The sequence below is a fragment of the Daucus carota genome, chromosome 2 (genome assembly GCF_001625215.2).
Source record: "Daucus carota subsp. sativus chromosome 2, DH1 v3.0, whole genome shotgun sequence".
Taxonomy (NCBI): Eukaryota; Viridiplantae; Streptophyta; class Magnoliopsida; order Apiales; family Apiaceae; genus Daucus; species Daucus carota.
This window is the reverse complement of record NC_030382.2, coordinates 32,610,166-32,636,285: the sequence shown is the minus strand read 5'-3', so window position 1 is coordinate 32,636,285 and position 26,120 is coordinate 32,610,166. Positions and strand designations below refer to the sequence as shown.

Here is a 26,120-nt window from a genome sequence, read left to right as displayed (position 1 = left end):
TGACTTGAGTTTGCTCCTAGAGTAAACAAGCTTCCTTGTTATCACTCCTTGGACCAAGTTGACTTGAGTTTGCTCCTCCATACATACAAGGTGTATGTATGGAGCAACTTCCCTACTTAGCCAATTTTACTCAAATCTTTGGGTTGGCACAATTCATATATTATATATTATACTATATTCATAATATTATATAAATATATGTATAAATAAAGATATATATATATATATATAAATAAATAATATTTACATAAACATATAGTGATATATATATATATAGACATATATTTAAATATATTTTCATATATTTAAATATATATAATATACATATAATCATATGTAAATATAAATATATATATATATATATATATATATATATATATAACTATCTATATATATATATATACATATATTTATGCATATAATATATATATATATATATATATATATATATATATATATACACACACACAAACACACACTTAAATATATATGTTTATGTAAAATATAAATACATATACACTATACATATATATATATATATATATATATATATATATATATATATATATATATATTTATTTATTTAAATATATATACATATATATATATATATACACACATATACATATGTTTTAAAAACATATATACATATATATTATATATATTATATTTAATTAAATATACATATATACAATATATATAAATATATTTGTACATATACAAGTATATAAGTGCACACATATATAAAATAGGTCACTTCCTGATATGGCGGTTGAGCAGTAGTTGCATCATGCATGGCATTATATCAGTTGACTCTGGAGATATTCTGAAGGCCTGACTTGGAATAGATGACTTGATAACTTGGTCAATTTCTTCGATTGATAAATACTCTGCATAACTTCGTACGTGATGACGCTTAGTGCACTGGTCTGGTTCACAAGCGACTAACACTGAAGTCAAACATTGTACCGTCTTTGTCAGCAAACATTGATCAGTCGGTTCCGGGTTAGTTTATGCTTCAGTTTGTTGATTATAAATAACCAACCAAGATATATAGAAATATCTTGCTTCAGGGGTTGCACTGAAATCTTCCGAGTACTTGGACAACATCTTCATTGCTTCCACAATCTTCCGAGTATATTTTATATATATTCTAGATGATTATATTCTCATATTTAATTGTACTTTGCATTGATTTGGATATTTATTTAATAGATTTTAATGTTTTATTGTAGAATGCAAGGAATTCTTAAAGTTGGAAGGATTTGAAGAAATAAAGCTTAATTGGACTCAAATTTGGATGGAAATTCGGATTTATTGGGATACGCGTATTATTTTCGTTGTTTGGGCCATATCTGGAGTTCCATACATCAGATTTTGACGATCTTACAGCTCACGCGAAGCTTAGAGAATTTTCTTTAATTCAAAGATGGTCCAATATCCAAAACCCAACTGAAAAAGCCCAGAAACTGTGGAGAAAACAGACCTGCGAATTTTAATTCTATTCGGTTTCAGAGACTGCCTTGTAAATTCATTGAAGCATTAAAATACTTTTATTTTTAGGATATCAATTAGTTTTTATCAGAAATACATACATAGAGATAGAGGGAGAAGAGAGGAGACTTTTACTTTTCTTCTTGTTCAAGATTTGAAGATTGAAAGTTGTTTCTCTATTCTCGATAATAGTTTAATTATGTGTTTTTATTACTTCTTGTGTTTAGTTAGTTTAACTATGAGTGAGTAGATTTATAATCCGGGGTTAAGTTGAACCCTAGCTATGATAGATGCATGATTCCCCCAACCCCAATTTGATTAGTTATTTGCTCTCGCTTATTGAGTTGTGTTGATTTGCAATTACATGTCAGGCATGATTATGTGTATTGTTTGAATCGATATCTATCTACCCTCGCAAGTTGGATTTAGATGGTTGTGATTTATCCAATAAGGGCATGAAATTCTCCATGGAAATAGGTAGAATAGATTGTTAGGAAATCAGGATGCTGTGTTTAATGTCTCTAATTAGCATGATACCATGGAAATAGGCTTGATTGTATTTTTAGAGAAGCCATTAATACTCGGAAGAGGTTAATGGTATTTTATATGGCGCATCTTTCCTCTTGAGTAATATATTTGATTGATTGGGGTAGGGAATCATAATTGCATTGATTCATGCTAGTGGGAATACTTAATTCTTGATGTTTTAATTATTTGATAAAATCCTTAATTGCTTTAGTATAATTAGTTTAATAAATCTCAAAATATTATTGTGTTCTTTGCTTGGTTAAAAATTGATCGGAAATAACTAGTGTTTGACACATTTGTCTCTGTGGGACCGACTCTGACTTGCCCTGCTACATTGTCAGGAGGATTTGTTAGGATTATTATTTGATAGGTATACGACAGCCTTGTCAAGACTCGTCCAGGTTACGGGCCACCGCCTTGACTATAGGCTCATCCACCAAAAACCATACTTCTAATCGACTTTGTTTTCTTGACCTCTAAAAACTACGTATGATTTGTATTAACGTAGAAATCTAGTAGTTAGCAAGATTGAGTTTGTTACACACATCAATCATGCTCAAAAAGTGACAACAATTAAGAATGACAATACAAGTGATTTAAAAAACTCCACATGAAGAGTACTTGTGAAGATAAAGGAATACATAATGAGTTTTTTACTCCTAGAAATCCACAACAAAATGATGTAGTTGAAAGAAAAAACAAAACTCCTATTGAAGCTGCAGGAGCAATGCTCAGTGAATAAAAATGGCCTACTTATTTCTCGGCTGAAGCTGTCAACACAGTATGTTATACTCAAATATCTCTTTAATTAATCAAGCACAAGGTATGACACCATATCAATTGTTTAAGGAAATTAAATCAACATTAAATTTCTTAAATGTTTCGGATGCAAGTGCTTTGTTATCTAAAATCGAGGGGACAATCTTGGCAAGTTTGAAGCCAAAGCTGATGAAGGAATCTTTGTTGGATATTTAGTTGGGAAAGCCTGCAGAGTTTATAATTTAAGATTAAATATTGTTATGGAATCTGTCCATGTAACATTTGATGATAAGAAGATCCAAGGACTTGAAGATGAAGGTTATTATGATGCTCTCCAATTTGAAAATGAGTCTCACGGAGAACTGTTAGTAAATAGTAATGATGATTTGATTAAAACTACCAATGTTGGTGGAAATGAATTATCAGTTGACAATAATCCATCAATGGCTAACAGATCGGCCATTGATACCCTAAATTCTGTATCCGCTGACAACCCCTCATCAACTAATAATCCATCAACTGCTAATTAGATTAGCAGTTCAAGGTCCATGCACTTAGGGGGAGCTTCTAATAATAACAGAGCTGGACAAGATTTTAATAATGAAGCAAGTTCATCAAGATGAAATCTTCCACCCCAAATAAAGTGGACTAGAGACCATCCTTCAAAAGGACTTAGGTGATACGACCTATATATTAGGAATCATAATCTATAAAGATAGACCAAGGAGATTGATGACCTAAGTTAGAGTGCATACATTGACAAAGTATTACATCATTTTGGAATGCAAGAGGCAAAAAGGGGATACGTCCCAATGTCTCATGTGATAGGGATCTCAAAGGACTGCCCAAAATTATTGGATGTTAAGGGCCCTATGACTAAAGTTTCACATGCTTAGGCAATTGGTACTATTATCTATGCAGTGATATCTACTCATCCTGATGTATCGTGTGCTTTGAGCATGACGAGCAGATGCTAGTCTTTCAAAGTGACGGTCACTGAACGACGGTCAAGAATATTCTTAAATACCTAAAAAGGACTTAAGATATATTCTTAGTGTATGATGAAGATGAGGAGCTAGTTGTATAGGATTACCGTGATGCTAGTTTTCAAACAAACATAGATGATTCAGTATCTGAGACGGGTTTTATGTTGTGCCTAAAGGTGTTGTAAGCTGGAGGAGCAAAAGGCTAAAGACAATAGTTGTTTCCACAATGGAAGCTGAGTATATTACTGCCAGTGAAGCAGTCAAGGATGCTGTTTAGATTCAGAAAATCATAACGGGACTTGGCGTGGATCCATCGATCACGGATCTAACTGATAATTATTGTGATAATAATTGAGTCATTGCGGAGGCTAAGAAACCAAGGTCCAATTCCCGTGCAAAGCATATACTTAGGAGATATCACCTTCTTCAAGAAATTAATGAAAGATTAGATATACAGATATGATTAAGTCTTTATCACAGTAGAAGCACAAATGTCACACTAATTCCATGGGTATAAGATATATGGATGATAATAACTCTATTTTTTGATGTCAAAGACCAGGAGCTACACGCAAATTCTCATTAGATCTTGGTAGCTCTAGTGCAAGTGGGATATTGTTAGTTTGTGTACCCTAGAGACAACACCGAATTATATTTTTTCGATTAAAGATATTTAATTATTAATAACATTGTTCTATTATCTTTATGTACTGTGTTGTAAATGTTAGATTAATAAATATTCTTGGACTATGATATAAACTTTATATCTTTAAGTAACGGAGTTAAAAATAAGAATAGTATTGGTATTCCTCAACATCCCTAAGCAAGAATTGTTATTATGAGACGATGATAATACATTTAGACTAGTGTGTTATGTGACTGATGATCACATCTCATTGATCATAGGTACAGTGATACTAAAGTCAATAACACAAGCACATGTATAATACACACACACACACACACACACACACACACACACACACACACATATATATATATATATATATATATTCTTATATTCTGCTAGCTGATGGAGGTTGGATGAACTAAGACTTTTGGAGTACTCATAAAAGAAAGCAGACCAGAACTAAGGTTCCAAGAATTTTGAAACTAGTAGACATGTAAACTTTGGGAGGACCGAAGGTCACACTTCGCTTGAATGGAATACATGTATACAGCAGAAGACATGAATTTTAATCGCTTGCATCATAGTGATTAAGCTTAATTTCTAGTTCGATCTTGATATATTTAATATCATAAAACGTGGCGACACGATCTAGGTTATATCAATCCATAACAAACTCATATGGGCTCCAGAATGGGTCTCGGAAGAGGAAGGTGAACCATCGGTGGATGGGCTTAAGAATGATGTAGGTGGACCTTCTATTATAGTCCTAGGGAGTCGTATGGCCAGGTAGGCTTTCAAAATAGGCCTATGAAAAGCTATATCACACATTAGCAGGCAAATTTCGGCAAATGTCGAGCCCATTATGTGAAGGGGAGATTGTTTAAAGTCTTTCTACGTCAGTTGTGAGAGGACATATATCTAGAATTTAAGCCAACTAGATAACTTTATTAGTATAAAGCCTTTTGGGAGATTTTCAAAAATAGACCTTTGCGGGTTTGGCCCAACGTGGACAATATCATACTATCGTGATTACAAACACGCTTACCAGGCCAAACAGTAATTATTACTTAAATTATTAAATTGTGAAATAGATTACAAAACCCTTTTTTGATATATTCTTAATTCATCATTAAACAAAAAGCTTATAACATTATAATAAATTCACAAACTTGTCTTCACTGCTTATATTTATGTCGTCAGTGTGTATCCAAATAATATTAAAAAAATATACGGTTTCATTTATGAAACCGTTCAATATGAAACCATAACAGATCATATTATATCTATATCAATAATATATCATCATCTCTAAAAATCTAAATGTTATCTATAAGATTATATAAAGGGTCGTGCGTCTATTATCGTAGTCATTGTTCATTATATTTGGTTTTAAGGTAGTGTGTAAAAGGTATATGATCTGCTTCTTCCAACAGTAGCCAATCGATGATTATAAAATCTAAGCTAATATTAAGTTACATGTATAACTATTCTATGGCATTCATACTGAAAATATTGTGGATCCGATATTATATTTCTACTTTCTCCGATTAGTAGATTCATTATTGTTCTAATTGTAATTTTAGTGTTGTATATGAGTATTTCACTTTTATTAACAATATGATAAAAGTAGTTGTATAAATCTAACATGATACTGATTATTTAGATTTTCAAAGTACTATATATGTATTAATTGGTAACAATTGATTTGTATGAAATGAAGACTGAAGAGTTGTTAATATTTTTTTTTGAAGCGAGGAATACATGGCTAAAAAGATTATAAGCTCCAAGGAAAGGAATCTATCTGCGCTAGTAGTTGATGATGATACCGTCTGCAGGCTGGTTCATGTTGCATACTGTGAAAGTCATAACTTTGAAACCTGTTCTGTTGAAAATGGCAGGGAAGCAGTAGATCTTGTTCGCTCAGGGAGACAGTTTGATGTCATTTTTATGGATTTCTCGATGCCAGTTATGAATGGTATACAGGTTAGTCAAGTTATTATAAGACACACACACACACTTAAGGATTATTGAAGTGTTAAAGAATACAAATAATCATCAAATATTATGTTCATTATAATAACCATTTATTTCAGGCTACTAGGGAATTGCGTGCAATGGGAGTGAAAACCATGATTGTTGGAATAGATTGTGATCCAGACTTTCTCGGTGAAGATCCTTTTCAAGCTGGTATGGATCGTGTTTATGAGAAGCCCATGACACATGAGATCGTCATATCTGTTCGTCAAGCGCTTCTAAACAACTATAATATGTAAACATATATGAATTTCATATGCAGTAGATGCTATATATAATATAATAAATAAAGTCTTGTATTAGTTGAATAATAATAATAATAATATATATAATTTTGTTTATGATATTTTAATTAAGTTAAAAAATTATATTGGAATACCTAAAATCATCACACCATATAATATATGGAACTTAAGAAATATAATTCTTATGTCCCATATGGTACATGTAATTGAATTCTGCACGAGCCGATGCTTTGTGAGTGAAAATTGACAGTAATTATGATGATCAAGTAGGGATACAAGAAAATTATTTACCTGACACTTAAAGTATGTGTACGAACAAAATGAAAATTAACTGTTAATTGGGAAACTCATTAGTAACAATCACAAAACCTTGAGGAAAGTCTATAAATTCAAGAAAAAGACATCCACCTTAGTACAGAAATTGCTTAGGAAATCCTCACAGGATTTTGAGTTTAAATAGTAGTCCATGAACTGAATTAAAGAAAAATCTTATGAAAGTTTCATAAAAAACGTTCCTTATTGAACCCATTTACATGATTTTTCTCTCTCATCAACACAATACTCCACAATTAAAGAAAAATCTTAAGAAAGTTTCAAACTCAATTAATATGTGGCCTATGTAGCACAATTAAACTAAAAATGATTGTGGTGCACTATCTTTTTACTCCATAATACTTTTTCTTTGTGATCAAAATTTCTGCTTGTTATTCTAGTATATTTATTTTCTAATCGCATCATGATCTACCTTTGTTCATATTAATTCCACTACGAAGTCTTGATTTGTATCGTCAAGGTTATCGACCGAATCTTAATGACATTCCTTCAAACTATTAAAGATAACATGAATCATGGAACCTTTAAATAGACAAATTTCATATATTTAAGCAAGTTTCACAAGAATGTGATGATAGGATTATGAGTTTTTAGAATAAACCTCATTCGGAAAAAAAGAATAACTTAGAGATCAATATGATCAAAAGAAATAAATGTTGAGTGTCTTAATTAAAAATAATACTAAAGGTAATTCACCTTCTTGTCATGTACAACACACACAAGTGATGATGTCTCATCAAACTTCCATCACTAAAACAGATAGTCTTTATATCCCAAAAATTAGGATCATTCATCTCAGTTGGAGTAGAGAAATATGGAAAGAATTTAAAATCTGATTAAAAGTTATTAGTTTTGATGAATACATCTTTGAGTAAAATTGAATAATTTCAAAGGTATTAATTCAAGAGGAAAAGAATAAATAAAAAGATAGTGGTGAAAAAATATATCACCATAAACTGAAGAGAAGAAATATATTATTTATATGAAACCTTTATGGGAAAAGTGTCGTAATTGTTTTATTATATATATACTCTTAATTTTTTAAAGGAAAAATAGATTTTTTCGCCACTCAACTTAGTGTGTATTTATAAACTTACCACTGAACCATAACTTTTTTTCCTTTTGTCACTAATGTTAGGTTCAGATTTTTTTTTTGTCACTAACGTTAGGTTTTGATTTGATTATTAACATTATGTTATTTCTTTTAGTATTATTAAAATATAGTGATATTCTGTAATATTATGGTGATATGATATATGTCTCCTATAAAATTTAGTTTTATAAATTATTGTAAGACTCCACAAAAATATAGTATCACTTAACTCAATTTTGCTTGAGAATTGATTGTAGATGATAAATTATTTAAAATCATTGATTTCAGATTGATGATTTAATGAATTTTTCGATGTTTAATTATAATTTTTCCTGATTTTATCACTCATTTATGTTATTATTACCCCCTCCATCCATCTCATTTATTTATAATTCTTTCTCACTACTTGGCACGTATTATAAGGTTCCCACTTCTAATAAAATATAGTTTCATAACTTAATTTTGAGATTTTCTTTTTGTGTATAAAGATTCAAGAGTTAAATTTTTATTCAGAAAAAAAGTAAAATAATTTATGAAACTAAATCTCCTCGGAGCCTTAAATTGTGTGTCAAACTCTCATAGGTAAACTACCTAGGGCACAAGTACTACATATAGAGATATAGTCGACACATATCATATAACCATAATATTGCAGACCACCACTATATTTTAATAATGTTAAAAACAATATAGTGTTAATAATCAAATCCGAACCAAACGTTAGTGACCAAAAAAATCCGAACCTAACATTAGTGACAAAAAGGAAAAAGTTATAATTTAATGGTAAGTTTCTAAATACACAATAAGTTGGTTGACAAAAAAATCTATTTTCCCTTTTTTAAAAGGAGAGATGATGAGTTCTTAATTTTTTAAAAAGTTTCTAGGAGTCCATGGGAGCTCTCATTTTTGTCTTGGTTTTTTAAATTTGAAGTTAAGAGTTTGTTTAGAGAGCCCGTTGGAGATGTTCTAAAGTGCAAATTTATGATATGTTTTTGCCCCGGTTTGTTTAGCAAAAAGTAAAAATTGCTTCTTGCTTCTACTTTTCTCGACCCGTTTGTGTGAATGAGTAGAAGCAAGAAGCACTTTTAAGAAATTCGGAATACTAGCTATTCTCTCAGAGTCTAATTCTTTTGCAAACATTTTACTCCCTTTTACTTTCTGCACGTAATTTAAGGTGGAAAAAAACACATCTACGCGTTATTTTTCAAATTTTCTTTTTATGAATAAAAAGATAGATGTTAAACTTTTATTCAAAAAAAGAAAATTTGAAAAATAATATGTAAAATTTTATTTTTTTTACATCTTAAAATATGAGAGAAAAATCAAAGTGACACTTATTTTGGAACGAAAAGAATACTAATTTATTTATTTCTCACTTGTACACCACTTTTTTGATTTAAACAAGAATTCGGTTCGTTTAAGCTAAACCAAACGCCACAGGCCCACCCTGATGTAAAACCAGACAGCAGTTGCGTAAAAACCCTCATACTATCGTTGTCGCCTTTTCAAAGCCCTAGACATTTCTCTCCCCGATTTTCTCGGGCCAAACCGATACATGATTTTCTTTTAGTCTTTCTGGGATCGGGTCAGAGGTATAAATACTTCATGTATCTTTCAATTTACAATTTTTACCGCTTTTTATTTGACGATCTTATACTCTTTTGGTACTTGTATATGTGCGTGATCATCTATTTGTTTACCTCAATTCAAGGTTTTAGTTTAAGTAAATCGATGTTTATGATAATCAGTTGTTATTGATTGTTAAATTTGATTTTGACATATACATTTCGATTTTTATATCTGTAGTTAGGTGGCCATGTATGAGATGCTTTTGTTAGTGATATGCCTTGTTGGAAATATGTTATGGGTGCGTAAATTGGGTTGTATCGATTGTTTACCTATGTAATTGGTTTTAGTGAATTACGCTGTGATGATTATTTGTTGTTGTCAGTTTTAGAGGATATGGATACAAACAAACCAAAGCAGACTTCACCTAGATTCTACAGCCTACTCTTGCAGAAATTATTAACCATAGCCAACTTTTCACCGTCAAATTCATCGTCATCAGTGTGCACAGCTTGAACAATAGCTTTGATTTTCCTTATTTTCTCGGCATGCTTTCCATAAACTCTGCTCAAATGCAATGAATGCCTAATTTTGATGTCATTCATCTATTTCAACACTTTTCTGAGTAAAAGCCACTGAACTCTTCTCGTGTGGTGGCTCGATCCACCTGGAGTATGCACAGCCATTTCAATGTAGTAAGCGTGAATAACAAACCATTTATGAATTTTGAGTTACTAAACATAGCTTTACTGTTTTATTTTTGAGAGAATAGGAAATGATTTAAGTTTTGATGTTTATTCATATATTACAATGTTGTCCAAACCGTTTATGAATTTTTGATGAGAAATCGTGCATCATGTTGTCCTCAAGCGGGTTATAAGATATTTTGTTAAGATATTCACAGTTTTCTTTTTATAGTTAAGTTCAATCTCATTGAGAATTCGCTCCTCGTCTTGATTGTATGTCGCTGTTTCTAATTTATATATAAATAGGTCAAATTTGATATATTACATATGTTGAGCATGTTAAAGTACTTTATCATTTGAAAGGATGTGATTTTTTTGAAGTCTCGTTTCTGTAGTGGACCAATTCGTTAACATACCGCCGAGCCATTTTTTATTAACATAATGACACCGAGCCCTTATTGCAGCCCATGCTACTAGGTCAGCTGCTTTATTTTTCGTGCCAACGATTAAGAATTGTTTTCCCCTACTTGCTGCATCAAAAACCAAATCACAAGCTTCTGATAAAAAACGAGCGGTTCTAGTAAGATTTATAATATGAATACCTTTACGCTTTGCAGAAATATAAGGGGCCATTTTAGGATTCCATTTCCTAGTACCATGTCCAAAATGAACCCCTGATAATTGCGTCGTTGTGCCTGGGCTGTGAGGGCTCTCAGCCACATGGATAGTTCAATGTGCTCATCGGCGCCTGACCCTGAGATGTGGATCATCCAAGGCACATTAGCATGGCGTACTCCTCCTGTTCGAACCGGGGTTTGAAACCAAACTTCTCCTCAGGAGGATAGATGGGGCAATACATCATATACTTGTAACCAAAAGAAAATATAATCCTAATGACTTCATATTTTGTATGTGTATATTTATGTGGTTACCAGCAATTAATTGTATTAGATATACTTTGACTTGTAATGCTATACTGGGAGATAATTGATAATTTTCGTTTGATGAAATCTAACTCTGTCACAACCGGTGTTTTAAATCCGCTTTCGTTATTATTATATGTTAATTAATACAGTATCGGCATTAAGTGTCTTTTTCTGAGTAGATGGTATTAGCTAGGTTTATGGTGAATATATGCATATATATACCAGTACTAACTATTTATGCACCTCTTAATACAGAAAAATTTACCATTTTAAGAAAGATTTATTTCCTGTGAACTTTCTTTTGTACTTTTGATGCTGAAAAGTGCAGACATGACTGAAGAAACTTTTTGATAGTTAATACTAGTTGATTATTGTGATTCTAGGAAAACTTTGTTACCTTATGCAATTATGTAGAATGCAACTTTATATAGCCAAACATTAAGAACACTCAGGTACTTAATGGATGAATTTTTTCCCCCTCAAAGGCAATCCTCTTTTAGCGATAGAAATTCTTCTCTAGATATATTGGTATTCCAATTTGTAGATTCTTGCTTAAATGTTGGTGAATTTCGTAATAGTTTAGGGTTATGGGTTTCAAATTCAGAAAGAGGTGTAATTCAGCTGTTGAATATGAATGGTAAACTTGGAACAGTTAAAAAAAGTGATTTTTTCGCGTGAAATTATAAGATTTAATGATCCAGGCACTTTTTGTGTTTGTTAATCATTAACCATTCAAACAATTTTTATCGAATGCCTGTTATTTTCATGCAGTCATAAAAAAAATAGGATTTTAGATTACCAAACTACTAATGTGCAGAACTTTTGGAGTTTTCTCTTCCTGGATATGTTGTAATAAAGTTTTTCTGAACGAAGTACTTCTGACTTGCAAGATGATTATGGTTTATAGTTTTCATTCCTACATAATATTATATTTACAAAAGTTTCCTATATAGTACTCCCTCCGTCCTTTGGATTGTTAACATTTTTGAGAGATGGTTCGGCACATATTTTAAGGTACCTATATAATATAGCTTTGTTAATTATTTTAACTTTATTTTTCTTCTGAATAAAAATTTAATTTTCAAACTTTTATTCAGAAAAACAAAATTTCAAAAATAAATTATGGAATTATATTTGATGTACGTCTTAAAATGAGTGTCAAGCAATGCAAAAAAAGTTTTCACAATCCAAAGGCACGGAGGGAGTAACAATTAGTAATAAACTTCCAATGTGTTATAGAGTGGGTATTTAATGTTTTTCGTTTGTTTATAGTATTCTAGTTACGCAACAAAGAAAATGAATGGAAGAAGGGGACACTGGGATCCACGTTTCGAAACTGGTGCTCCTTTTGCAGGTTTTGATGGCCCTAGGGGTCGCCAGATTCCAGTTCCTGGGGTGTTTGGGGCACATGACCCTTTTGATCACCCTTTCTTTACAGATCCATTTGGCTTACCTGGCAGGGGTCCTTTAATGAATACACCTCTGCCTGGTGTCCATATGGGTAGAAGTCCAGTTATGCCTGCTCCTATGCCTCATTTTCCTATAGATGAAAGTCCCTTTAACCATGCCCATCTGCCTAATTTCCACTTTGGGGGGCATCCATTCATGAACGCAGGTCCAACTAACTTCCCTATTGGGAATAACCCTTTTTCCAATTCACCTCTTCCATTTGGTTTTGGTACTGAAATTTCTGCAATGAACGTGCAAGCACCTGAGTTCATCGACGTAAAGTCTTCCCAAATGAACAGGTCCAAAGGACCGATTATAGAAGAGTTGAACTCTGATGATGAGAAGGAAATGGACGACCAAGAGGAGAAAAACAGATCTAAGGGGCCAATTATTGAAGAGTTGAGCTCTGATGATGAGAAGGAAATTGATGACCACGAGGAGAAAAATGATAACCCTGGAAAGCATGATAGGCAAAGAAAAGAGGCTTATGCTGAGGATCAAGAATATCAAACAGATGGTTAGTGTGTTTGTGCACATCTGATGATTCTAATTACTGTCTTTTAATGCTAAAAAGTCAATGTCTAAACTGATGTTTTGTGATTCAGGAATGAACAAAAGGCAAATGCTTTTTTGCAATAAGTCTAATAGTGTGAATAATGCACAATTGAGTGGAAGTCATAGCAGTCAGAGCTTTACTTTTCACAGCTCGACTGTTATGCATGGTGGTTCAAATGAAACATACTATACTAAATCCAGAACGTTGAGAAGAGGGACTGACGGAGTAAGTATACTTTTGAGCTTTATATTCACCTGACCGGTTTTTTGTTGCTACTGGCTATTACATGGTGCATGTTTAAAATTTGCAGTTAATGATCGATGAGAGCAAAGAAGCTGATTTTACGACTGGTCGAGCTGCTCATAGGCTCTCTAGGGCAATTAATGACAAAGTAGATGGCAGCTCTTTGTTTTTGATTGTTCACTGTCCCAGTGTCATGTTATATATATAACCTCTTGTTTACCCCTGTTTTGATTATTTGTAATCCTGAGAAAATTGGGTCATTGCAGGGCCATACTGTTGCAAGGAACCTACAGTCAGATGGTAATGTCGATACCATGCAGATTTTGCACAATCTGGAGAAAGGTTTTTTCTATTACTACTTAATATACTTACTGTTCTCACTGTTTTATATTCCGAATTAATAATAAGTTCTTATTTCTGTCAGATGATCTTGCTAGTTTTGAGCAAACATGGAATCAAAGGTCTAGTAAAAGTTCGCCTGGATGGAGCGAAGGCTTATACATGCAGAATGGTATGACCATTCTCCTTCTCTTGTTTTTCGGTTAAAATTGTTATCTGATGTGTGTTCTTTTAGAGGTAAATTATTAGATATTGAATATTTGTTACAACTGCTTGATTGTCATTTTGCATTTCACTACTTATTCTGCGTTCATGTGAATGAAATAGCTGTCTGTTGAGATATTGTTTGCATCTGCTAATCATGTTTCTTTATGTTGAGCACATTAAAGATATGCATGTGGAAAAGCATTAATCACACAGTTAAAGGTTCTTCCACTTTGATGCAGAATATAGTTGCATGTTTATGCAACTAAGATTTACGGTGGTTGCAACAGCTGCCTTTCTTATGTTTGCTAGTTTTTATGAATTTGTTTTAAGAAAATATTATGTCCTAAAGTGAGTGGACCCTAGTGTATGTTTATCTCTTTGTATGCCACGGACCATCTTTTTTCTTCTATAAAAGATATATGGAGCTTTAGAACTGAAACAGTTCTCTGATTATGGTTTAGGATCTCCAACCTGTACGGTTTCACGTGTTTCAATGTGAAAAAAAAAATTCAAACAAAAATTGGCCTTGATTTAACTTTCCCTAGTGGTGCAATCTGTGAGGTATTTTAAACATTTTAGTTGATACTTTTGTAGGCTCCGAGAGCAGTAGAGAGGGTGTTCTGCAAAGAAGGGCAATTCAGGCCCTACCTTCGACTGAAAACTCTCATATTTTGGGGGGTACGCAACCAGGTATAAGCAGCAGGCATGGTAATTCTGGGTTTCATAATCCTGGGAGGATGGATGTGAACAATGGGGGTGGAGGCAATTCTTTTGGGGGTGGATTTTAATGTCAAAAAGGGAGGTGCCGGCAACCATCAAGTAGGTTTCAGGGAGATTAGCTATTGCACGAGGACCTTGTACACATTCCTTTTAGCACAGTACACCACTTAATCCTTGAAGACGCACATATATATATTTAGCAACTCAGAGAGTAACACGGTCTTGGCTGTGTGCATGCCTATGATCGGTAATATGCTACTGCTTAAAGATTGCATATTATGGTAGACTTTGCACCCAAATTTATAGTCTGCACCCAAATTTATGGTCTGACTTGGAATACATTAAATTTTCATGCAGTTAAAAATTGCAAGATTAATGGTTTTGGCTTTTTGACCATGTCTCTTATTGTGGCTTTTATTTTTTGACCATATCTCTCAGCGACTCAGCAAGATTACTAGATTAGTGTTGCATCTTTCTTTTTTCGTGTCTTCTTTTGGCCCAGTTAGTATTGCATCTTTTGGCGATGGCCACCCCTATGAGATGTTATAAAATATATGAAGATATAAAATGTATCAATTTTTGTTATAAAATATATGAAGATATAGAATATATTTTGTTATAAAATATATGAAGATATAGAATATATTGATATCTTAAAATATATTAAGTAGAATCTTCTACGTGTCCTTAAATTTTATGTTTGTTATACAATTACCGAAATATAAAAGATGTCCTTTCAAGATGAGGAGAGGAATGTATTTTCGAAATATGAGGGAAAGATATTGAACAAGCATTAGGTGTATTGTAATCAGGCTTTGTAATTATACATTATCCAGCGTAGTTCTTGAATAAAAAGGGAACTTCTCCAAAATTAAAAACATGCACTAAAGTGATTGTCGAGAATGAAAGAGACATATATGCTACTCCCTCCATCCCAAATCAGATGAGCTAGTTGACTTTGGGCACGTAATCAAAAAATTTATATGGTTCTAAATTAAAATTGATAAACATAATTTGTTTTGATTTAAGAAAAGGAATCATAAATATGCAATAAGAAGGTAGAATCTATTTTGGATTAAGAAAAAGTTTTTTATCTGTTCCTCACATAAATCCGGCTTATTAATTTTAAAATATATTATAAAAAAATTGTGACGGTGAGATTTATATGATTCTACGAATAAAACTGGTAATAAATATCTATTTAGGATTAAAAAAAATCATATACATGTGAAAGACAGAATTTGTTTTGGATTCAGAAAAGGAATTATAAACATGCAAGTAGATATCAGTTGAACAGAATTTAATTTTGTTCCAATCTAACGGTGCTTATTTGTTCAATATAAGATCCAACGGATGATAAGCTTGTACAGATATATTATATATTATTATATGTTAGAGCATGTCCAAGGGTGTTATGCATATATATTAGTTATAATTAAAAAATATCAATAAATTTTAGTTAAACTTTATCAATTTCACATACACAAAACCAAATGCAAGTAAAAAGGACTCGGGGATTAAATTAGGTCATTCACGGGCCAGTAGACTCAATACTCTCTCACCCCTCAGCCTTTTACAAAAAATCAAAAACTCTAATTCCTTTTCATCTCAGCCTCTCCGTCGTCGCCTAGTTCAAGTCGCTGCCTGCAACTCTTCCATCCACCTCCGCCGCTGTCTCCGGGTCCACCTCCGCTGCTGTCTTCGAGTCCGCTGTCCGCTTCCGCCTACAACTCCGCTATCCGCCTCTGTTGTCTCCAGGTCTGATGTACTTTGATATTATGGTTTGTGTTTGAACTATGAAGTACTGTGTAAGCCTGGAGTGTAATGCTTAACGTTGTTTGATTATTTAGATGCTATTTTGATATCAATTCAGATTCTGTAGTTCAATTATCAGTTAAGATATTTTTTTGCAGAAATTCGGGTTTGGATAAAACCCGTACCCGATCCGAAATCTGTTGGATTGGGTTTGGGTTTTGTTTTTCAAATTCAAACAGGTTTGGTGAAAATTTTCGGGTTCGGATATCACAGATATCCGAACTGGTCCGACCCGTTGCCTTCCTAGATCTAGCAACGGGGTAGCATACCATGATTTAAAATTGATGGTTGATTAACGTTTAAATGGTTATCTTTGTCTGATACAGTACACTTTAATTTTTTAGTACAGATTGTTTCGACTTTGGGGATGCTTTGCCGCCGCCCTAGCTCCTTATGTGTTCGCCTTCTTCAATTATATGTACCCACTTTCGATGGTATATTTTTCGCCTCTCAATTTCTTCTTCTGTTAGGGTATTAGTTACTATTATCCTGTTTGTGGAATTTTTTACTCTGGTTTCATATTTTCAGATACTTGTTTGTTTGCCTAATTATATTTGTTGTGCTAGTTTCCATAAGTTAGATCTCTATATATTCATTTTTTTGTTATGTGGTAGCCATTTCATTTCATATAGGGAGTTATAATTTGTTAGCGTGTCTTTCTATTTCTGAATTATTAAATTTGAGCAGCTGCCTTGATTGAGATTGCCTGAAGTATCACAAGGCATATTCTTCTTCTTGCAATGTGAGAATATGAATACAATAACAAGCATGTTGTTTTGATTGTCTTTTAAAATCTATGTTTTGCGTATCATGAACATCAATAACTTTTTAATGCTTGGTCCACTGTTTTCTAGCTTCACAACTGGTAGATTCATGTTTCTACGCCAAAATCACAACTGAATATCTTCACGCTTGGTGGAGTATATCTGGTTCAAGTTAGAAACGCCACTTATTTTACCATAGAAAGTTTTATGCTAAATGGATCATAGAACCTTCTATGCTAAATAAATCAGAACTTATTTTTATCTTTCTACGCTATTATTTAACTTAAATAAATGCCATTGGAGATAGAAACTGTAGTTCTCCGTGAGCAGATAGAATTAACATTTATTTAGAGGAATCTGCTATGTTTGTTATTCTAGTTTTCTGGAGATAAAATTTGTCTAAATTTATTTTAAAATGACGTAGAATCATATATGAAGTTAAGTTTATTTTCTAAAGGTTATTGAAGGAAGTTTTTAAAAATGAAAATATTATTCGTGCACGCTGTCAGCAAACATGAATCTATCTGCATATTAGATTTAGGGGTTTTTTTTTGTAAAGAATCTATTATTAATACTAAATATGATAGATAGATATTGGTATATTTTTTATTGAAAAATTCATATTTTAGAATTTCTATATTATATATAACGGATGATTAAAAAATAGTTGCAGCCCGTGTATTATGCAACAAAGTTAAAAGTACAGGTGCATATGGTATTCAGCACTTCGACAATTCAATATTTTTTTTAATCATCGATACTGTATATGGTGCACTTAAACTTTGATAATTTTTTTATCTCACATGATTGGGAGACTATTATTTTACAATGGTTTTAATGATTATGATAGTTTCTCTTGAATATAAAGATTGGTAGCTTTGAAAAATATTATTTGGAATGCCAAATCACAAGAAACACGGTCACACTCCATCTGAATCGAAGATGCCTAAAAAATCAGATGTAGTAGCATAAACGTATTTGGTTTTTAATTTTTACAACTAATTAGTGAGGATATGTAACATTTTACTTTGTTATTTAAATTTGACTTGCTATTTTTATAAATGGAAAATGATATATATAGGGTAGATCAGTGAGGAACCCTCTTATTGTGGTAACCTAGTAACTCTACCTTTGTATTACACGTGTCTAAACAACAGTGAACACAAGTTATAAGTCAGGTAGTTATTATTTTATTAATACTAATAACTGTCATACAATTTTCTTAATTAATTACTTTTTTTTCTTTTCATTCACTATTTTAACTATTATGTGTGTTCTACTAATTTTTTTTATCAGTAATAGTAATAACAAAATGATGTTCTGTATAAAAGTTATTATTCATTTTAATACAATTCTATAAAACAGGGACATTTCCTAATTTACCAAACATGTAATATAATGCGTGTTCTGTAAAATATTGTTGTGTTCTCTAAAATATATTATGTGTTCAATAAAAAATTATAGTATTTTGTAAACATATAGATTTTAATATAAAATTGTGTTCTGTAAAATAATTTTTATTCTTGTGTTGTGTAAGGATAAGAGTTATGTATAAGTAGTGTTACCTGACAAAAAAAAATTGGTTTACTTGTACAACATTTAATATAAGTATTATATATTTGATTCTATTTGATAGGTAAAAGAAAGGACATGCCATTTAAGTTTCCACTACGTATTATTCAGTTTAACCAATAGCCACGAGTTACTCGAGTTACTCAAATAAAAGGGTTCCTCATTGAACCTCCCCCCCCCTCCTCTCTCTCTCTCTCTATATATATATATATATATATATATATTAATTATTTTCATGCTTTTTGAAATAGCTGAACTAGTTATAGTTCCATCTGCGATATACTTACGGAACACACTATCATGCTTGTAAAGATTATGCGTTCCAGTGGACTATACATAGTTGTGTTATTGAATATTAAACAGGATGCTTTGAACGAGCAACCAGCATAAAAAAAATATATATATAGTTGCAGAATAGTTGCTATTGGTCTAATGCTACTGCTATTTGATTATACTTGATGATATATATATATATATATATATATATATATATATATATATATATATATATATTTATATATATACACTGGTAATCTGTTTGAATTGACAATTCGTCATTTTGCTTGATTATGTAAGCAGTTACCATTGGACTGATCTAAACATTAGGTATTTTGATCTGGTTAAAAAAAAATCTGGCCTTATAATTAGGATAAAATGACTTGAGCTATCAGACTTAATTGTGATTAACGGTATTACTCTAACATGATCAACTATAATCATTACCTCTATTTCAAATGTTATATATAAATATTATTTTGAAACTGCTGCAACTATATGTAATGTCTATTTACAAGCTCTATGTATAGTTTAATTTAGATAAGGACTTTATCTTTTTGTATGTAATACACTTTTATTGTATACTAAAATATATCAAATACTCCTTATGTATATGTATTTCAGTAGATTAAGTACATTTGGTAATAGAATATGTATTCCTAGCTTAAAATTTGTCCTAAAATTTTTTATTGGCTGGGATATTCAGTAATGGAAGCAAGTACTTGAGGTATGAGAGTATGTCCACCTCCTGCACTCGATTCTTTTTTTGTTGTTATTATGTGTAATGATACAAGTTTGAAATTTGTAATAACAGACACACATAAATATTAAATTTGCAAGGCAGTGCACCTGATTTGACTCTGAGGTCTGATAATCCTTTTCATCTGCTTTCTTTTGTATCAAATTTTCAGTTTGGATTATTACGAATATAATACATTAATATCTGGACATAAGCTTGGTATAAATCATGACTGGTAGTAGTTGTATACCTTAGTTGAGTTCTTGTAAAAGAATAGAGATACTATTGATTTACGACTGTTGTATAGCACACTTATATTTCTTGCTTCTATTTATTCAAAAACATAAATCCTTTTATCCTTCTCGTAAAGGTGTGTTTATGCCACTTTTTGTGCTTTGAGCCTTTGGTCAAAGTATGTTGCTTATCCTATATGAATATAACAAGCATTTTATAGTTACACTTTCTAATGAAATTAGTTTGACTATGTTTGTGTATTTGCAATTCATTGTTTTAATGTAGCTTTCTTCTTTAAGCTTTCTGGTATTTAAAAACTAATATAGTGTTCATCAGTAACAAGGACGTGCAAGGTGCTATGTAGGGATATTACGACAATGAGACGTGGTGCGACACTAGTGGACCTCCGAGATGACAAGTCGATGCGGCAGCTGCCACGACCAGATGGCTCCTTACGATGTTTATGTAAGTAATTTAGACAGTAAGTTATATATGAGCTGAATATGTTATATATATAAACGTTTTTTAAAAATTAATTTAAAATTGAAAAAGTATAAACGTTTTTTGTTATTATTTTATGGTGCTTCCAAGAGGTTAATTACAACAACAATTTGTTTGTAAATTTTTAGAAAAATTATGAAAAAATTTTAGAATTTGCTTTTGAATCTCATAAATTTTTGTTGTTTTTAATCTGAATCCGTTTTTAAATCTTTACATATATCTGTTCCAATATTCAATTATTGATTCAAATATTTATTTTAAAATTAACGGAAATGAATCTCATAAATGAATGTTCATTAACGGAAAAAGTAAAAATGTAAATAACCTTCATGGAATAAGTGACAAAATTGCAATAGTTTCTTGTAGGTTTTGTAATATATCTGACAGTTGTGCACGGCCTTCGGTTGTGACAGTTGTCTTTATTTGTTGGGGGGGAGATGTTATGTATAATTTTCTGTATGGATCTGAAGCATATGAGAAGAGGGATTGTGGCTTTAAACACATAATTTTTGATCATGAGAAGGGAAAGGAACTTTTCTTCACTAACCTATTCACGAGTCCTCAATTTTGTAATCTTATATACATTTAGCTCAAATTTTCGATTTTCTATTGTTTTTTCTTTTCTGTTTATACACAAACTATTGTTTAATATTATGTTTTATTAATCTAAAAAAGGTAAAACTGTAAGTTTGCTTTCATGTAATAAGTGATAACATTGCTGTATTTTCTTGTAGGTTTTGTAATATTGCTGATAATTATGCCATTTGGTTAGGACAGTTGTTTTATTTATTTGTTAATCTGCTTCTCGCAGGTAGAGGTCGTGCACAAGACACACACAAATCCTATTGGGATAGAATTCTTTCTGTAACGAAAAAGGAACAGCGTTATGACCCCATTATCAAGTACGAAGCACTCAGACAATGGGTTGCCCCCAAATATCCTTGTGCCAACTCCACTTTCAGGTCTTACTCCTCAGCCTCCATGGATTCTGAAACCAAAACCATGGCAGAAGAAGCTCAAAAGCAAAAAGATGAAACCCTTGCCGGAACCAGTGGCAAAGAGCCCCGTTCCTACATACGATATGAGGGCCGAAGAATTTGCATTTCTGATGACTCTGATGACTCAACAGACTGGTATGACTCAGAGTCAGGCTCAGACTCATCCACCTTTGGCTCTGCAGATGATGAAACCATGGCAGAAGAAGCACAAACTCAAAAAGACGAGACACTTAATGTAAATGAAGAGGAAGAACTCTATCATTATGATTCCAGCATCAAGTACGAACCACTCAAAACATATGCTGTCCCCAGATTTTCCTTCTCTGACGACTTCTCCACCGACTGTTCAGACTCCTCATCCTTCGCCTTGGATTCTGAAACTGAAAATGAACCTATGGCAGAGCATGAAGCTCAAACTCAAAAGGACAGAATCCTTGTTGGAACTGAATATGAACAACTCTTGTGTGCCACAGATCTCAAATCTAATCCAGCTGTTCCAGATTTATCTACTTTGGTATTGGTAGCCTCTTCTCTATTACATTTTCTTCATATTATGTCTGTAGGTTGTAGTTTCTTCTGTTTGACTTTTGCTATTCTCGTCTATGCATTTATTGTACCCTGTCTCCACGTGTGTAAATATTTAGGCATATATCTACGTGGGTCCAGGTCCCCAACATCCATATGTCGGGGAGCCTTTATCTAACACACAGGCCTGCAGTCGTTGGATCAGATCATCAACACAGGTCCCCAAAATTTTGTTGCATGTCCAGCGCTAAAAAAACGCTATACATATGTCGTCCAACGATTTTTAAGCGCTGGATAAGTAGGTTGCTTATGGGTGTCCAGCGCTATTTTAAGCGCCGGAAGCACAAATAGGATTTTATGGGTTTCTTGGAGCTAACATTCACTTCTTAACATAAATTATATATAATATAATATATTTATTTTATAAATAATATATTTATTATATAGATTAGCATAAAATATAATATATGTTTTATATTATATTTTATATTATATTATATATAATATATTTAAGCTATTTATATTATATAGTAATTTATATATAATATATTTAAGATATTTATATTATATAGTAGAGTTATATGCACTTTGCATCCTTTATGTTTGGACAAAATGCACATTGCACCTAATAGTATTGGATAATACACTTTGCAGCTCCAGATTTTTAATCCGTAGACATTTTGCACCCTTTCCTTAATTTCTGCTGTTACCGTTAACTTTGCAGGGGCATTTTGGGAAATTTAATTATATTTAATTAAAATCAGACCTTTATTTAAATTTTCTGACCATCTAAACGATATTTTTTGGAAAAACTTAAAGAACGAAAGTTGTAGAGAATAAAAAGATCTTTTTAGAACAATAAAGTTCAAAATTTAAATAATTATTTAATAACGATTGTTCATTTTTACAAGATTTCTAATTTTTGAATTTTTTTAGAATAATTTTAAAAAGAATTACGAAAATTTTGAACCTTATAGTTTTAAGAAGATCTTTTTATTCTCTACAACTTTCGTTCTTTGAGTTTTTTCGAAAAATATCGTTTAGATAGTCAAAAAATTTAAATTAAAGGCTGATTTTAATTAAATAAAATTAAATTTCCCAAAATGCCCTTGCAAAAGTTAATGGTAACGGCAGAAATTAACAAAAAGGGTGCAAAGTGTCTACGGGTTAAAAATCTGGAGCTGGAAAGTGTATTATCCAACACTATTAGGTGCAATGTGCATTTTGTCCAAATATAAGGATGCAAATTGCATATAACTCTATATAGTATATTATATATAATATATTATATTTTTGTATTTTATAAATTTTCAAAAGTCTTATATTAACAATGAGATTTTTCTTGAGAAACATATTATTTTGAACTTTTTATGAAAATATTTTCACTTTTAAAAATTTATTAAAAATATTATATTTTATATTTTCAATATTAACACTCTTTGTTCTTCTGGGGCTATGCATGTTATCGTAGGGGTGTCAAACAGATACGGATTTGCTCATATTCGTATCCGTATCCGCCTACTCAAAATCGGATACGAATATGCAAATTTTAGAATAAAAAGATCCGTATCCGGCCGGATATTATCCGGATACGGATAATATCCGGCCGGATATTATCCGGATACGGATAATATCCGTATCCGCTTTTTTAAACATCACCAAAAATCAAATATACATTCTGAGATTAATTAAAAAAACATATTTTGAACCGTTCAACAGCAAATGTATACCGAGTCAGAAATTAATAACATACTTTAACAGAAGTTTGGGCATTCAGACCAAATATTTCGAAACAAAATATTAATTTTAACAACTTAAAATCACAAAACAACACTATTCGCAACAATTTTAAAAAGAAAAAGCTTGATGAAAGATAGTTCCATTTTCTCCATTTGTAAGATACTTAATGTTTCTTTTTTTATTTTAAATATTAATTCTTTTTCAAAATTTATATGATAAAATAAAAAATATAAGTAAATAATAAATTTATATAAGTATTATTATATACATATAATAATAATTTCGGATACGGATATTTTTGGATATAGATACACCTATCAATATCTGTATCCGCAAACCCCGCATTCGAATACGGATAATATCCGTTTTATTCCGGATACGGATTATATCCGCTTTTTCCCGAATACAGTAACGGATTTTTCGGACGGATATCGATCTTTTGGATTTTTTTGACAGCCCTATATTATCGTATAAAACAATAATCTGCATATTGTTGGTTTGTGCAGAGCAGTTTACTCGAATTGTAAGCCTAGTATATATGCCTTAAAGGTGAAATATTTTCATAAATTTAAAAATAAAATATTTCTCAAGAAAAATCTAATTGTTAATATATGACTTTTGAAAATTTTAAATCTTTTTTAATATCATTTGTATATATAGAATTATATATTTAATATTGGTGATTACCTATTCAATATTTTATACTTATTTATAAAATTTACAAAATAATTATATTGTATTTTATAATGCATATATATATATATATATGTATAATATATTAGATATATTATACATAATATAATATAAGATATTATATAAAATATAATATAAAATAAATATATCATATTTAATAAAATAATAATATTATATTTTATAAAATAAATATATTATATTTTATGCTAATCTATATAATAAATATATTATTTATAAATAAATATTATTATATTTTATATTATTTATGTTAATAAGTGAATGTTAGTGAAGCTCCAAGACACCCATAAACCCCTAAATGTGCTTCCGGCGCTCTTAAAGAGCTGGACACCCATAAGCAACCTGCTCGTCCAGCGCTTAAAAACTGCTGGAGGATAGACGTACAATGTTTGTTTAGCGCTAGACGTACAACACAATTTTTAAATCCTCACCGTTAATCTGATCCAATGGCTGCTGGCCCGTGTGCTGGATAAAAGGCTCCCCAGCATATGAATGTTGGGGACTTGGACCCATATCTAACGTATATTTAGTTTGTTATTAGTTATAAGAGTGTTTGAAGAAGTTTATATTTGGGTTGTGATTAAGGATGGTTCTCAAGGACTGATCTCCCATTTTTCGAACCTAATTTTTTTGTTATTGATACTTAGATTTATATGGGATTGCTGCTATATATCTTTGATGAAGAATGAGAAACTTTTCAACAGGTTAAACAGGGAGATGAAAGCACAACCGAAGGCGATATTGATGATTCAAATTGAGCAAAAGATATTGGTATGTATACTGGGGTAGAAAATGTGACTATTGATGACCAGTAAAGGTGTTTAAATTTTTATCTATGGCATAGAGCAAACAACAATGGTACTAATATTCTCAGTGAAGGTCTCGTTTATCAAATTTAATCATGTCTTTGGTGTTGCATGTATTCTAGAAAATCAGTTACGAATTTTGTAATAAGTACTTATTCAATGATACATACTTAACTTATTCATTCAAATTAGAGAAAAGGACAAAAGGCTGATGCGTCCCAAAACGTGACAGTCACGTTCAGGGTATGTACATTACTTTTTTTAATAAACTAAAACGGGGCATGTGTATTACTCCCTCCGTCCCCCTATACATCGGGGGACGGGGACGCGGCACGGATTTTAATGCTCCTGTAAAATGTAGTTGTGTAATTTATTTTTAAAATTTTCTTTTTCTGAATTAAAGTTTGGATGTTATATTTTTATTCAGAAAAAGAAAATCTCAAAAATAAGTTACGGAACTATGTTTTATAAGAGCATTGAAATGCATGTCGAACAGTTAAAAAGAAAAACGTATACAATTAAATGGAACAGAGGGAGTACTTGTTTTAATAAACTAAAACGTTACTTTAAGTAACGTTTAAAGGTACGTGACATTAAGTTGTGTTTTACGCTCTAAGCTCAACTTAAAGTTGCGTTTTGAATAT

At 31.5% G+C, this 26,120-nt stretch overlaps 3 protein-coding genes across 14 annotated transcripts; all 3 read left to right on the top strand.

Moving 5' to 3' along the window:
• Nucleotides 1-6,159: 6,159 nt before the first annotated feature.
• On the top strand, nucleotides 6,160-6,671 carry LOC108207384 (two-component response regulator 24). Its single transcript, XM_017377834.1, has 2 exons — nucleotides 6,160-6,381; nucleotides 6,492-6,671. The coding sequence occupies exons 1-2, from the start codon at nucleotides 6,160-6,162 to the stop codon at nucleotides 6,669-6,671; spliced, it is 402 nt and encodes a 133-aa protein (XP_017233323.1).
• A 2,883-nt stretch (nucleotides 6,672-9,554) lies between these two features.
• LOC108208712 (uncharacterized) lies at nucleotides 9,555-14,863 on the top strand. The gene is made up of 7 exons (XM_064086846.1): nucleotides 9,555-9,695; nucleotides 12,554-13,247; nucleotides 13,336-13,511; nucleotides 13,597-13,677; nucleotides 13,796-13,871; nucleotides 13,954-14,040; nucleotides 14,670-14,863. Exons 2-7 carry the CDS (start codon nucleotides 12,578-12,580, stop codon nucleotides 14,861-14,863), a joined length of 1,284 nt encoding a protein of 427 aa, XP_063942916.1. The 5' UTR covers nucleotides 9,555-9,695; nucleotides 12,554-12,577.
• Nucleotides 14,864-16,277: 1,414 nt separating this feature from the next.
• Nucleotides 16,278-25,664, top strand: LOC108205704 (uncharacterized). 12 transcript variants are annotated; one of them, XM_017375730.2, is made up of 5 exons: nucleotides 16,278-16,553; nucleotides 16,960-17,044; nucleotides 20,532-20,660; nucleotides 21,508-22,208; nucleotides 25,375-25,664. In XM_017375730.2, exons 2-5 carry the CDS (start codon nucleotides 16,978-16,980, stop codon nucleotides 25,426-25,428), a joined length of 951 nt encoding a protein of 316 aa, XP_017231219.1. In that variant the 5' UTR covers nucleotides 16,278-16,553; nucleotides 16,960-16,977; the 3' UTR covers nucleotides 25,429-25,664. The 12 variants fall into 12 exon arrangements, with proteins under 12 accessions (XP_017231219.1, XP_063943242.1, XP_063943243.1 ...); XM_064087174.1 differs by having other exon boundaries at nucleotides 16,311-16,553; nucleotides 16,955-17,044; XM_064087171.1 differs by having other exon boundaries at nucleotides 16,311-16,576.
• Nucleotides 25,665-26,120: the final 456 nt, after the last annotated feature.